Source organism: Balaenoptera borealis (genome assembly GCF_965194805.1).
Source record: "Balaenoptera borealis genome assembly, chromosome: 8".
NCBI lineage: Eukaryota > Metazoa > Chordata > Mammalia > Artiodactyla > Balaenopteridae > Balaenoptera > Balaenoptera borealis.
In genome coordinates, this window is record NC_138865.1 from 31873676 (window position 1) to 31887248 (window position 13573).

The window sequence follows — 13573 nt, forward strand, 5'->3', positions numbered from 1 at the left end:
GTGTACTAACTGTTAGACGTCAAACCATTTATATGGCCTTTTTATTAAACATAAAATATATAAAAATATGCTCATTACTTACTTGAGATTTTCAGCTCACATTGGGATTTAGACTTAAGTTTCCTTCATGTAAGTAGATTCTAAGTCATTTCCACAGTGAATATATTCCTAATACAGGCTTTTAGATGATATAGATAAGAGTAAGTACTATTTCAACTTAAGAAAAACCTTGTTGGGTGACTTTCTTCTTTTTTAAAAATTAATTTTATTGAAATAGAGTTGATTTACAATGTGTTCATTTCTGCCATGCAGCAAAGTGATTCAGTTATGTATATATACACATTCTTTTTCATATTCTTTTCCATTATGTTTTATCACAGGATATTGAATATAGTTCCCTGTGCTATACAGTAGGACCTTGTTGTCTGTCCATTCTATATGTAACAGTTTGCATCTGCTAATCCCAAACTCCCAATCCATCTCTCCCCCAGCCCTCCTCACTCTTGGCAACTTCAAGTCTGTTCTCTATGTCTGTGAGTCTGTTTCTGTTTCCTAGATAAATTCATTTGTGTTGTATTTTAGATTCCACATAGAAGTGATAGCATCTGATATTTCTTTTTCTCTATCTGACTTACTTCACTTAATATGATAATCTCTAGGTCCATCTGTGTTGCTGCAAATGGCATTATTTCATGCTTTTTATGGCTGAGTAGTATTCCATTGCATATGTGTACCACGTCTTCTTTATCCATTCATCTGTCGATAGACATTTAGGTTGTTTCCATGTCTTGACTATTGTAAATAGTGTTGTAATGAACATTGGGGTGCATGTATCTTTTCTAATTATAGTTTTCTCTTGATATATGCCCAGGAGGGGGATTGCAGGATCATATGGCAACTCTATTTTTAGTTTTTTGAGGAACCTCCATACTGTTTTCCAGAGTGGCTGCACCAGTTTACATTCCCATCAACAGTGTAGGAGGGTTCCCTTTTCTCCATACCCTCTCCAGAATTTGTTATTTGTAGACTTTTTAATGATGGCCATTCTGACTGGTGTGAGGTGGTACCTCATTGTAGTTTTGATTTGCATTTCTCTAACAATTAGCAGTGTTGAACATCTTTTCATGTGCATGTTGGCCATTTGTTTGTCTTCTTTGGAGACATGTCTATTTAGGTTTTCTGCCCATTTTTCAATTGGGTTTTGTTGTTGTTGTTGTTATTGAGTTGTATGAGCTATTTGTATATTTTGGAAATCAAGCCCTTGTTGGTTGCATCATTTGCAAATATTTTCTCCCAGTCCGTATGTTGTCTTTTCATTTTGTTTATAGTTTCCTTTATTGTACAAAAGCTTGTATGTTTGATTAGGTCCCATTTGTTTATTTTTGCTTTTATTTCTATTGCCTTGGGACACTGACCTAAGAAAACATTGGTACTATTTACTTCAGAGATTGTTTTGCCTATGTTCTCTTCTAAGAGTTTTATGGTGAGGTGGCTTTCTTCTGGCATATATAAGGGTAAGCTAGGGCTTCCCTGGTGGCGCAGTGGTTGAGAATCTGCCTGCCAATGCAGGGGACACGGGTTCGAGCCCTGGTCTGGGAGGATCCCACATGCTGCGGAGCAACTGGGCCCGTGAGCCACAACTACTGAGCCTGTGCGTCTGGAGCCTGTGCTCCGCGATGGTGAGAGGCCCACGCACCGCGATGAAGAATGGCCCCAGCTCACCGCAACTGGAGAGAGCCCTCGCACAGAAACGAAGACCCAACACAGCCAAAAATAAATAAATAAATTTATAAAAAAAAAAAAAAAGGATAAAATCAATCAGTTCAATTTAAAAAAAATAAAATAAAATAAAATAAAAGGATAAGCTGTCTCTGAGATTATATTACATTGGTTTGGATGCATGGACAGGAGTGCATCTGTCTGCCATGCACCCTAAATACCTATAGGGTGAGCTCCGGACCTGAAGCACATGACTCATCTTCCAGTCATTTTCCCAATTACCCTGTGGTATGCTTGAAAACCTCTGCTTATTTTATTGGCATACTCTACCTTTCACTTTGTCCTTGAGGAGGGATCAGTTAAGAGCTAAGGAAGAGCAGTTTTGAAGAAGAGTCGAAGGTCAGGGCATTTTTCTAGAAGGAGCTGTGCATAAGAAAGAAGGGCAGGTAGTGGAAATACCAGAACTTAACCTCACACTACAGCTATGGCCAAGGGAGAGAAGTTCAAAATAAATAATATTTGATGTGCATTAGACAAATGAAGTTTATTTGGATTTGAACTCCTGCCTTCTCTTTTGTGTTTTTTAATGTTCTTAATCATTCAACCTGAATGGCTTATCTTCCTCTCAGAGCTTTGAACATTTTAATGATTCAGTATCCTTCTTTTTGAGAAGAGAGAGAAGAGAAAAATCACTTGAGCAGTGGAAAGAGATCGCTGGGGAGCTCTTGTGTATGCTGCAGCAAATGCTTTATTAGCTAAAGTTCCCACTGATGGAAAATTCAGACATAGGAAAAGCTCCTACATATTGGAAGAAAATTTGAGAGTTTCCAAAAAATATCGTCAGAATGGAATGCAAAATTACTGTGGCAACACTCTTTCATCCATATGTACCCAAGTAATAATAAGTGAAATGGTCAGTGAATTACATCGCCAATAAGTTTTCTATCCTTAGATGAAATAAATAATAAATACATGAGTCACTTATTAAAGGAACCTGACTGTGATATCTAGGGTCTTTTGAAAACCCTCCCCTGTCAAACAGTACAGGGCACCTTTAAACTGAAAGGAATTAAATCTCTCCCTGTATGAGTTTCCTAGGGCTGCTGTAACAAAGTACTGGAAATTGAGGGGCTTAAAACAACAGAAATTTATTCTCTCATAATTCTGGAGGCTGGAAGTCCAAAATCAGTGTCTTGGCAGGGCATGGGCAGGGCAAGGGTCTCGGGAGAATCTCTTCCAGGTCATTCTCTTAGTTTATGATGTTGTCAGTAATTCTTGGAGTTCTTTGGCTTGTAGATCATCACTCCAATCTCTGCCTCCACTGTCATGGGGTGTTCTCCCTCTGTGTCTTTATTTCATCTTCCCTCTGTGCATGTCTCTTCTCTTCTTGTAAGGACCCAGGTCATATTGGATTAGGGTCCACTGTCATGACCTCATCTTAACTTGATGACTTCTGCAAAGACCAGATATCCAAATAAGTTCACATTCACAGGTTCCGGAGTAAGAACTCCAATATATCTCAACGTGAACATGACAGTGGCCTGGAAGGACAGAGGTGGCTATAGTCAAACGATGCTTATCGTAAAGGAAAAGAGGCACTTTCTCATTTTGTTTGTTGTGCCCACTTTTTGTAAGGGAAGAAGAAGATTAATCTGGAATTGATGAGAAATTGATAAGAAATGCTCTGGACACCATGGCAAATGGAATGTGAGAAAATGAGCAAACAACACCCCTGAGTACTACAAGGAGTGGCATCTAGAAAGGGAGGCTGGGGTTTGTGTCAAGGTGAAGAACCGTGGTTGGTGTCTGACATTTACTGAGTGTTTATTGTGAGCCAGGCATGGTGTTAAGCATTTCAGGTGCATCATATCATTTAATCTTTCTCCATGAGTGTCTTCATTTTACAGACGAAGAAACTGAGGCTCAGAGTTACACAATGGTCAATTTCTGTGTTACTCTGGAATATTCTAAGGTATGATTGAAGTAGCCCTTTATTTTCCTGTTTATTATTATGATTAATTACGTGCAGTGAGATAGATTCCCAGAGCACACAGAAGAAAGAGAGGATGAGAGGGAGGAAGACTTTACAACGCAATCGTGTTCTTGGTGGGGCAGAGGCAAGTCTGGGTCACCTTAGGGCTGGGTTTAGGAGGTGAGGGTGCACCCAAGGGCAGTGGTCAGAAAAGACCTGGAGAACTGCTGACCTCAGGATCCTGAATGGACACCTATGTGCTGTGGTTTTGCTGTTGTCCCAGCCCAGGCTGTGGCTCTGTTCTTAGGGATCTGCCATCTTTGCTCAAGGTTCCACATAGAAACAAAGATGCTGGATTGTTTGGTGCCTTTGTGAATTCTGTCTCCCTACTGGGAGTGAGATGTAGAATAGACACAGATGTTCCTGCCAGGTTTGGAAGCCAGCGATGAGGAGTTCAGCGTTGGACAAAACGCATTCCCTGCTTCATAAAGGGGTGTGGACTTGCTCAGCTCAGGACCTGGGGCGTCTTGGTTCAGGGAAATGAGAGACAGAGCAGTTCCAGTCCAGGCTTTGCTTTTCTGCCCTCTTATCTGGACACAACCTCTCTGAGCATCAGTTTTTCCTGAGTCTTTGTCCTTTACTGGTCCTTTCCTCAGTCATAGGAAGCCCTCAAGATGCATCAAGATGTATATTATTCCCTAAATCAATCTGAACCCAATGCTTGGTCCTCAAGAACTACCTTAGGCCAAGAATCAACCAGGGAAGGGGAGGAAGGATGAAAGGAGGATGCAGGGGAGAGGTGCACAGGTAAGGGTCCTAGCTCAGCTGTCACCTGCAGAACAGAAGCAAGTGGCCTTGATTGTTCACACCTCACTTTACCTGCCTCCAGGTTGGAGCCTGAAGAGCTTGACTGGATTCACTTCTCTCTATTAGAAAGTTGTTAGGTCATTTTCAAATTTCATTTTAATGTATTTTCTCATTTACACTTACTTTGGTTTTGCTTTCTGCTTTTTTCTCCTGATTTTGGCTTTATTACTTTCAAGTAACACTTTTCTTTCAATCACCATTTTCTTCTTCTTAATGCCAGTTTACGTTGTTTGCTAAGGGCTGATTTTGTTACCTTCACTCCTGTTTTGTCTATTTGACAGCCCCCTGAGATGATCTATTTACCGCACTGTGTTCCCCAAGAAACAGTGGGGAAGTTGCCTAACAGACAATCTCCTGGGAGACTTTCCGCTACCCGTTTTCAGTGGGAAGCAGTTTCAGTCAGAACTGGCTCGCTCATCATAGCTGGGTAATATAAGCATCCGAATCACAGGGGGTGGGAGCACGTGGCCTCTCGGCGTTTATCTTGATTGAATCATGGGTGTGTAACTTTCCGTCGTTCAGCTCTTGATTTGTATTAATGATTCAGAGTTCATTACCTTAAATTAAAAAGGTGTTCCTGCTGGCAAGAGCTAGATAAGATTGTGGGCAATTTGAGACTCTCACTGTGTGAAGTTGATGATGACTATATTCCCTGGTAAGAACTGAGAAATTCTATCCTGTCCTGCCACCGCGTGACACCAAACAAGGTACAGTCGCAATGGGCTTTGTGTCACTGACATGAAATTGAGGGTGGGTGTGGTGGCACCCACCCAGAGTGCCCAGGAAATCTGCAGCAGTGGCTGGGACGAGTAGAGTTTCCCATTACCACAGGGAGTTCATAGGCAGGAAACTTTCTGTTTCTCATTGTATCAGACTGGGTCTCATTGCTAACATTTCACCTAAATGAAAATGCACTTTTACTTTGTTTAAATTTTTCTTGTGGTAAAATATACATAACATATAATTTACCCTTTGAAGTATTTTAAGTGGCATTAAGTACACTCACATTGTTGTGTCACTATCACCCCACTATTCATCTTCAGAATTTTTTTGAGAGGTAAAACAACTAATATTTACTGTGTATATTTTGTATACAATTGTTAAAGGTTACACTCCATTTTCAGTGATTACAAAATATTGGCTCTACGTGTCGTACAATGCATCCTTGCAGCCTCTCTTACACCCAATAGCTTGTACCTCCCACTCCCCACCCTTTTTTTGCCCCCCTCCCCCCGGTAACCACTAGTTTGTTCTCTGTATCTGTGAGTCTGCTTCTTTTTTGTTATATTCACTAGTTTGTTATAGGTTTTAGATTCCACGTGTAAGTAATATCATACAGTGTTTGTCTTTCTCTGTCTGACTCCTTTCATTCAGCACAATGCCCTCCAAGTGCATCCATCAGAACTTCTTTCATCGTCCCAAACTGAAACTTGCTACCCATTAAAATCTAACTCCCCATTTCCTTTCTTTCTCCAGGCGCTGGCAATCACCATTTTACTGGCTTTATAAATTTGAATAGATACCTCATATAAGTGGAATCATATAATTTTTGTTGTTTTGTAACTAGCTTATTTCACTTAATGTTTTCAAGGGTCATCCATTCTGTGGCATGTGTCAGAATTTCCTTCATTTTAAGGCTGAATAATATTCCACTGTATGTATATCCCAGATTTTTTTAATCCATTCATCTGTTGGTAGATATTTGGATTGTTTCCACCTTTTGGCTATGGTGGATAATGTTGCTGTGAACATGAGTGTACAGATATCTCCTTGAGACCCTTCTTTCAACTTTTTTGGATATATACCCAGAAGTGAAATGGCTGGATCATATGGTAATTCTATTTTTAATTTTTTGAAGAACTGCCATAACGGTCTTGCAAGTGGCTGCACTGTTTTACACTCCTACCAGCAGTGCACGAAGTTTCCTATATATCCTTGCCGACACATCTTATTTTCCATTAAAAAAAAAAATAGCCAATCTAAAGGGAGTGAAGTAGTATCTTACTATGGTTTTGATTTGTATTTCCCTAACAAACATCTTTTTCTATGCTTATTGGGCATTTGTGTATCTTCTTTAGATAAATGTTTATTGCAGTACTTTGTGCATTTTAAAATCAGATTGATTTTTTTGTTGTTGAGATGTACAAGGTTCTTTATATATTCTGGATATGAACCCCTTATCATATATATGATTTGCAAATATTTTCTGTTGTGCCATTGGTTGCCTTTTTCACTCTGTTGATAATGTTCTTTGATGTATCCAAGTTTTAAATTCTGTTGTTATGTTTTGATATTTCTTCTTTTTCAATGTAAGCATTTATAGCTATATGTTATATTGTTATCTATTTTGGCTTATGTTGTCTGTACTTTTGGTTTCATATCCAAGAAATCATTGCCAAATCCAATGTGATGAAATTTTTATACTATGTTTTCTTCTAAGTGTTTTATAGTTTTAGGTCTTATGTTTAGGACTTTGATCCATTTCAAGTTAATTTTTGTATATGGTGTAAGGTAAGGGTCCAATTTTATTCCTTTACATGTGAATATCCAATTTTCCCAGCACCAATTGTTGAAAAGACTGTCCTTTCTGAATACATGGTACCCTTGTTGAAAATGATTTGTAGATCACTTTGTGAAACATTGACATCTTAAAAATATTAAGTTTTCTAATCCATGAACACAGAATGGTTTTCCATTTATTTGTGTCCTTAATTTCTTTTAGCAATGTTTTGTAGTTTTCAGAGTACAAGTCTTTTGCCTCCTTGACTAAGCTTATTCCAAAGTATTTTATTCTTTTTGATAATGTTGTAAATGGAATTGCTTTCTTAATTTTATTTTTGGATTGTTCCTTACTAGTGTATTGAATTGCAACTGATTTTTGGGTATTGATTTTGTATCCCGAAACATTGTTCCCTGATTAGTTCTAACAATTTTGGGGGGGGGGGTGGATCTTTAGGGTTTTCTACCTATAAAATCATGTTGTCTGCAGAGATAATTTTACTTCTTACTTTACAATTTGGATGTCTTTCATGCCTAATTTCTCTGGCTAGGACTTGCAGTATTATGTTGAACAGAAGTGACAAAATCTAGCATCCTTGTCTTGTTCCTGATCTTAGAGGAAAAGCTTTCAACCTTCACCAAAAATTATCATGTTCAGCGTGGGTTTTTCATATATGGCTTTTTATTATGTGGAGGTAGTTTCTTCTATTCTTAGTCTCTTGAGTGCTTTTATCATGTAAGTGTGCTGACTTTTGTCAAGTGCTCTTTCTGTATCAGTTGAGATGATCCTGTGCTTTTCCCCTTCATTTCATTAATACTGTATATGACATTGCTAGTTTTCTATATATTGAACCACCCTTGCATTCCAGAAATAAATCCCACTTGGTCATGGTGCATAATCCTTTTAATATGCTGCTAAATTTGATTTACCAGTATTTTGTTGAGGACTTTTGCATCATTCTTTATAAGGCATGTTGGTTACAGTTGTCTTTTCTTGTAGTGTCTATGTGGCTTTGGTATCAGAGAAATGCTGGCCTCAGAATGAGTTAGAGAGTGTTCCTTCTCCTTTAAGTTTTGTAAGAGTTTGAGAGGATTGGTGTTGGTTCTTCTTAGTTCTTCTAAATATTTGGTAGAATTCATCCATGAAGTCATCTGGTCCAAGGCTTTTCTTTGCCAGGAAACTTTTGGTTACCAATTAAATCTCCTTACTAGGTCTATTCAAATTTTCTGTTTCTTTTTGATTTAGTTTTGGTAAGTTATGTGTTTCTAGGAATTCATCCATTTCACCTGGATTATCCAGTTTTTTAGTGTACAGTTCATAGTAATCTCTTATAATCCTTTTATTTCTGTTAAATATGTAGCAATGTCTTTGTCTTTATTTCTGATTTCAATTATTTGAGTCGTCTTTTTTTTATTTTCCTTAGTCAATCTAGCTAAAGATTTGTCAATTTTGTTGATTTTCAGAGAACCGACTCTTGGTTTCATGGATTTTTTCTATTGTTTTTCTAGTCTCTCTTTGTTTATCTCTGCTCTAATCTTTATTATTTCCTTCCTTCTTTGAGCTTTCAATTTAATTTGTTCTTCTTTTTCTAGTCCCTTAAGGTGTAAGGTTAGGTGGCTGATTGTGATATGTTTCTTCTGTTTCAATGTAAGCTTTTACATTATATTTTCCTCTAAGTACTGCTTTCCCTGCATCCCATGAGTTTTGGTAAGCTGTGCTTTCATTTTCATTTTCATTTCATTGTTTTCTTGATTTCCTTTAGTTCTTTGTTGGTGTATTCCTTTAACGTTTTGAGCATACATAAGATAGTTGTTCTAAAATCTTTTTCCAGTAAGTCCAAAACCTGTTTCTTGAGGTATGGTGTCTGGATATTTATTTTGTTCCTTTGAATGAGCCTAGTTTTACTGTTTCTTTGTATGCCTGGTGATCTTTTGTTGAAAACTGGGCATTTTAAAAAACAGCCACCTGTCCCAGTCTTCTTATACTTGCTCTACACAGGGGAAGACCTTTGTAATCAGCCTAATGTGATGTCTTAGGGTCTTTTCAGACCTGTGTTGTCTCTGGACCAGTGCGTGTGTTTTTTTTCCCCCAGTTCTCCTATTTATACATCTGCTTTTAAATGTCTTTTCTAAGAGTCTCACTCTTGCTTACTCTTCGGGCCTTAGCTGTCCTATTGTACTCCTCAATCAGTAATCTCTTGTCCTTGGTGTCTGTGGGTCTATAGTTACCTTTGCAACCATTTTTACAAATCATACCCGCTGCTTCCCATGGCTCCCTTATTCTGAGATCTGAGCCATTTTTGTTTGTCTGAACTCTGAGTTAGGTGTCAAAAGACCAATCCTTAGGCAGCCCACAGACAGGTTAGAACATTGCAGATCAGTCTGCTCTCTCTCAGGTTTGCAAAAGGGGGCTGGGGATCTGGCTGCCACTTTCCTCAAGCTGCAATAAAAAGTGACTAAAAAATGCCACAGGTTTCCTACCCTTTTAAATGTGACATTTTTTGATGGTGCGTTCGCTTGGTTGTTGTAGATCTTTGACTCATTTCTATAGTTTCTATAATGCCTTTTTAGTCTGTTTCTGGTTATGTACTTAAATCAAAACAGGAACATATTCTCGTCACTGCTGGAAGAAAAGAGTCTTTACTCTGCCAACCTGTCATGTGTGATGGATCAAAGGGCCCTTAGGACTGCACGTGGACACTGTCACTTTTTACAGAGAACCAATTGACCTTGTATAACTGGAGATGCTTCCCCTCAAACACAGCTCTGCTCCCTCTGCTGAGGGTGGTGTCAGTCTCTCCCGATGCTGCTGGAAATGGAACACTGCATGCCTGGACACCCCACAAAACTAAAGGGTACTGACGTGCTCCCAGGCCAATACTTGTTCAGGAAGTGAGAGAAGTACTGTAGATATAAAAACATGCCAGTTTCTAAGGCAGCCTTCACTCCACATAGGAAGTACATGGCCAGGATTTGATTTGATAAAAAATTAGTATCACAGTTAGAAACCAGACCTGACCCTGAGCTCCCTTAATGACTTCATCTAATGTCTCCCTGTTGACCCACCCAGGCCTTATCTTATCCTGTGTCTGGCTATCATTGGCTCTGCCGGTCCCCTAAGCCCTTCCCTGCCCCAGGATCTCCTCTCTCTAGATGCATTTCAGGTGACCTACACTTACCAATTTCTATCAGATGTTTCCTGAGGGCCATCTGGATGTGATCCTAACAACCCGGGCTGAGTGATGCCACTTTGTGGATTCACTAAATGACACATTTCTGTGGGTCACGTCCTCCCAGCCCAGCGGCCCTAACAAGCACCAGCACAGAAGCTGCTGGCAAACGCTGGGAGGAGCCCTTAGTACTGCAGGGAGCTGCCGGGGGCAGCCTCTCAGGGCCCCACACCCAGAGCTCATCCCAGGAGACACTCCTGAGGAGGGGAAGGCAGGGCTGTGGCCTTGAGGAAGGAGGGACCACTCACCTCTCTGACCTCGGGCTGGAGAAGGACGAGGGCTCGGGACCGCGGAAGACGGCAGGGAGCTCGCCCTCCTCCCTGAGAGCTCGGTGAGCTGCATCCAGGCGAGGAGGTGAGACCCTGCTCACTGCCCCTCCCTCCGGAATGCAGTCACTGCTACTGAGAACTCTACCCCAGCCCTGATTTCATTGTGGCTGGTTAGAAAAAAGGGAAAACAAACAAAACTAAAACCAAAACCTGACTCAGCACCAGAAGATAAATGAACTTCCGTGTGTATGTAGCACCTTTTAAGGATTTGTCTAATTCCAAATGAAATGATCTCTATTTTAACTCATTACTGATTACTAATTTTCTTCATTTCAGATACAGTCTATAACAATAGATTCCCGTCTGTGTTCTGAAGCAAATCCCCCAGCCTCGCCTCCCACCCCTGTGGGGCCTGGGGAGAGGGGAGGCATCTTCCCCCAGAGAAGGTGGGCATATTCCCCCCTCTCCCCCGTGCCTCCCTGGTCACCCCCTTGCCTGGGGACTGCGGTCTCCCTTCCTTACTCTCACACTCAGGGCCCCTCACAGAGTGGCCCTGACCTGACTCCCCAGACTCTTCTCACCATCCTGTTTCCTAAACTTCAGCCAAGTTCCGCCCAGCATCCTGCTTGTCCGGAGAGTGTACCGCCTTCTTCCAAGTCCAGGCCTCTGCATGGAGGTTTGCTCTACCAGAAATGCCCCTCCTCTTGTGGCAACAGTTTAAATTCCTCGTTATTAAATTACAAATCTGCAGCCTCCTCCTCCTTGAGCGTTGCCTGATTTCCCAGCAAACGTATCTGCTGCAATTCCCTGCAGAATCACGTCAGGTCAGGGGCCCCTTGGTGCTAGTTTCGGTTCCTGCATCCCAGCCCGTGCATCCCTGAGCGCACAGCTCCGTCTCATTTGTCTCTGCCGTGGGTGTTTCCTCATCAGTTAGTCTCCGTAAACGTTGTGAGTGAAGTATTTTCTACATTTCCAGGTATAAGCACCTGCCATCTCATAAGATAACTTTCTTAAAAGAAGTGATTCACGGTGTATAGAGCATATTGTAGTTTAACCAGTGGTGGGGGGCAGGGTTGATACAAGTTTCTTCTCATTATTCCTAATACCAGCTCACCAGAGTGATGCTTAAAGGCAAGGACAGTTATGCTAATTTTTGCAGAATAATTTTTAATTCACAAAAACCATTAATTCCAAGACTGAAAAGTTGTATGTGAGATAAGCGTATGGTTACTACATCCACAAGCAAATTTTTACAGCCCTGGGACATTATGATGCCCTTAAATCCTCTTGGAACAGGTTGAAAGTTAAACTGCATTGAGGATTTCTGAATTGCTGATACTATGATATACCATAGTTTTTTTTTTTTTTTAATTTATTTATTATTTATTTATTTCTTTATGGCTGTGTTGGGTCTTCATTTCTGTGCAAGGGCTTTCTCTAGTTGCGGCAAGCGGGGGCCACTCTTCATCACGGTGCGTGGGCCTCTCACTACCACGGCCTCTCTTGTTGCGGAGCACAGGCTCCAGACGCGCAGGCTCAGTAGTTGTGGCTCACGGGCCCAGTTGCTCCGTGGCATGTGGGATCTTCCCGGACCAGGGCTCGAACCCGTGTCCCCTGCACTGGCAGACAGATTCTCAACCACTGCGCCACTAGGGAAGCCCCCATAGTTCTATAGTTCATCTAAATTAATAAAATGAGATTTAAAAATCACATTAAAAATTGAGCAAAAGCCAAACTAACTCTTTTCGTATTAATTAAATGATAATAAAGAGAAGTATGATTGTCCCTTTCGTAAAACATACCAAAATTATATGTTAGATTACATTCACTTAGCACAAAATGTCTTTCAAAAATAAATTCTAAGCACTAAACAATCTGAGGGATACACCTGTACAGTTTTAGTTGCATATCTGCGTGTGCATGAGTGACATGCCTGACAGCTTGTAATTCATGTTTTAAAAAATGATTCAGTATTTTAAAAGAATATAGCAGAAGGATAGCTTCTTATGCCTAAATCACCTGTTGTGCAAGGTCCTCACTCTAGTGCATTTTACACAATAGGGTTTTATTAGTCATAAACCATGGCTGACAGTCATAAGCGCCAGTGTAAATGGGGAGAATGAAAATAAAGATGGGGCCTGAGAAACTGAGCTATTGTGAGCCAAGGTCCAGGAAGCAGACTCTCTAATAGCTTATTGGGTGTCTAGGAGCCAACAGAACCTTCTAGATAGTCTGTATAGGAAATCATCTAGCTTTCCCAAACTACATACATTTGGAATTAAAATTCCATTTGCTTCCAGTATCATTGTAAATGGGGGAGTAAGTCCCCCTTGTAGGGTCTTTAAGGGCCACTGCAATATTTCTGCAGAAGAAATTACAGGGTTTATTATACTCACAGGTCCTAGAGGAGAAGACAGGGCGCACCTCACCATTCAGCAGCCACCTAGCAGGTGGGGAGTCGAGAGAGAGTGAGGACCTTGGGCAAGTCTGGGTGGAGCAGAAACAAGGCCTGAGGAGATTTCATCGTTTCTTGGAATGTCTAAGTCACAGTCGGGGAGGGCAAAAAGGGAATCTTGCGGCAGGAACCAGCCTGGGCACACCCACGCACCTGGTCCCCTGGGTGTTGAGGCAGCAGGAAAATAGGAAATTAAAAAAAAAATTTACAATCCAATCATCTTCACTCTTTATTCTCATTTTCAACCTTATTTTCCAAAATATACAATCCTTAGTTCTCCGAAAGTTAGGGAGAGGAAACTGGCTTCCTATTAGTTAACGGTGATGCAACATTGAAACACTGGACATCCTGCTGAGGTTTCCATGGTGTCCGCTGGGCTCTGCAGCACCCAGCTCCTGGAACTTTTCAGACTCCTCAGTGAATTCATTATTGTTTAAAAGAAAAGAACACCCCGTCTTTCTGTTTTTGTTCCTTCTGTCACTGTTTTTATTCTACCTTGCCTCATTCTACAAACCGTCGGCCATGGAACTCCTGTATAGTTTTTCATTGTACGTAAAACACC

General features: G+C 40.7%; 2 protein-coding genes across 6 annotated transcripts in view; both read left to right on the forward strand.

Moving 5' to 3' along the window:
• LOC309633751 (contactin-associated protein-like 3) overlaps window positions 1-13573 on the forward strand; it is a 155539-nt gene that overhangs the window by 134710 nt on the left and 7256 nt on the right. The window contains exon 6 of one of the 5 annotated variants that reach the window (XM_082403015.1): window positions 6035-7433. The exons of the other annotated variants lie outside the window; for them this stretch is intronic. Within the exon in view, the coding sequence (XP_082259141.1) occupies window positions 6035-6067 (33 nt within the window). The 3' untranslated portion in view covers window positions 6068-7433. Of the gene's footprint in view, window positions 1-6034; window positions 7434-13573 lie in introns of those variants that run through there. 5 annotated transcript variants of the gene reach the window in all.
• The window catches only part of LOC309633753 (V-type proton ATPase subunit B, brain isoform-like), a 96189-nt gene that overhangs the window by 63619 nt on the left and 18997 nt on the right, over window positions 1-13573 (forward strand). The window lies entirely within an intron of this gene.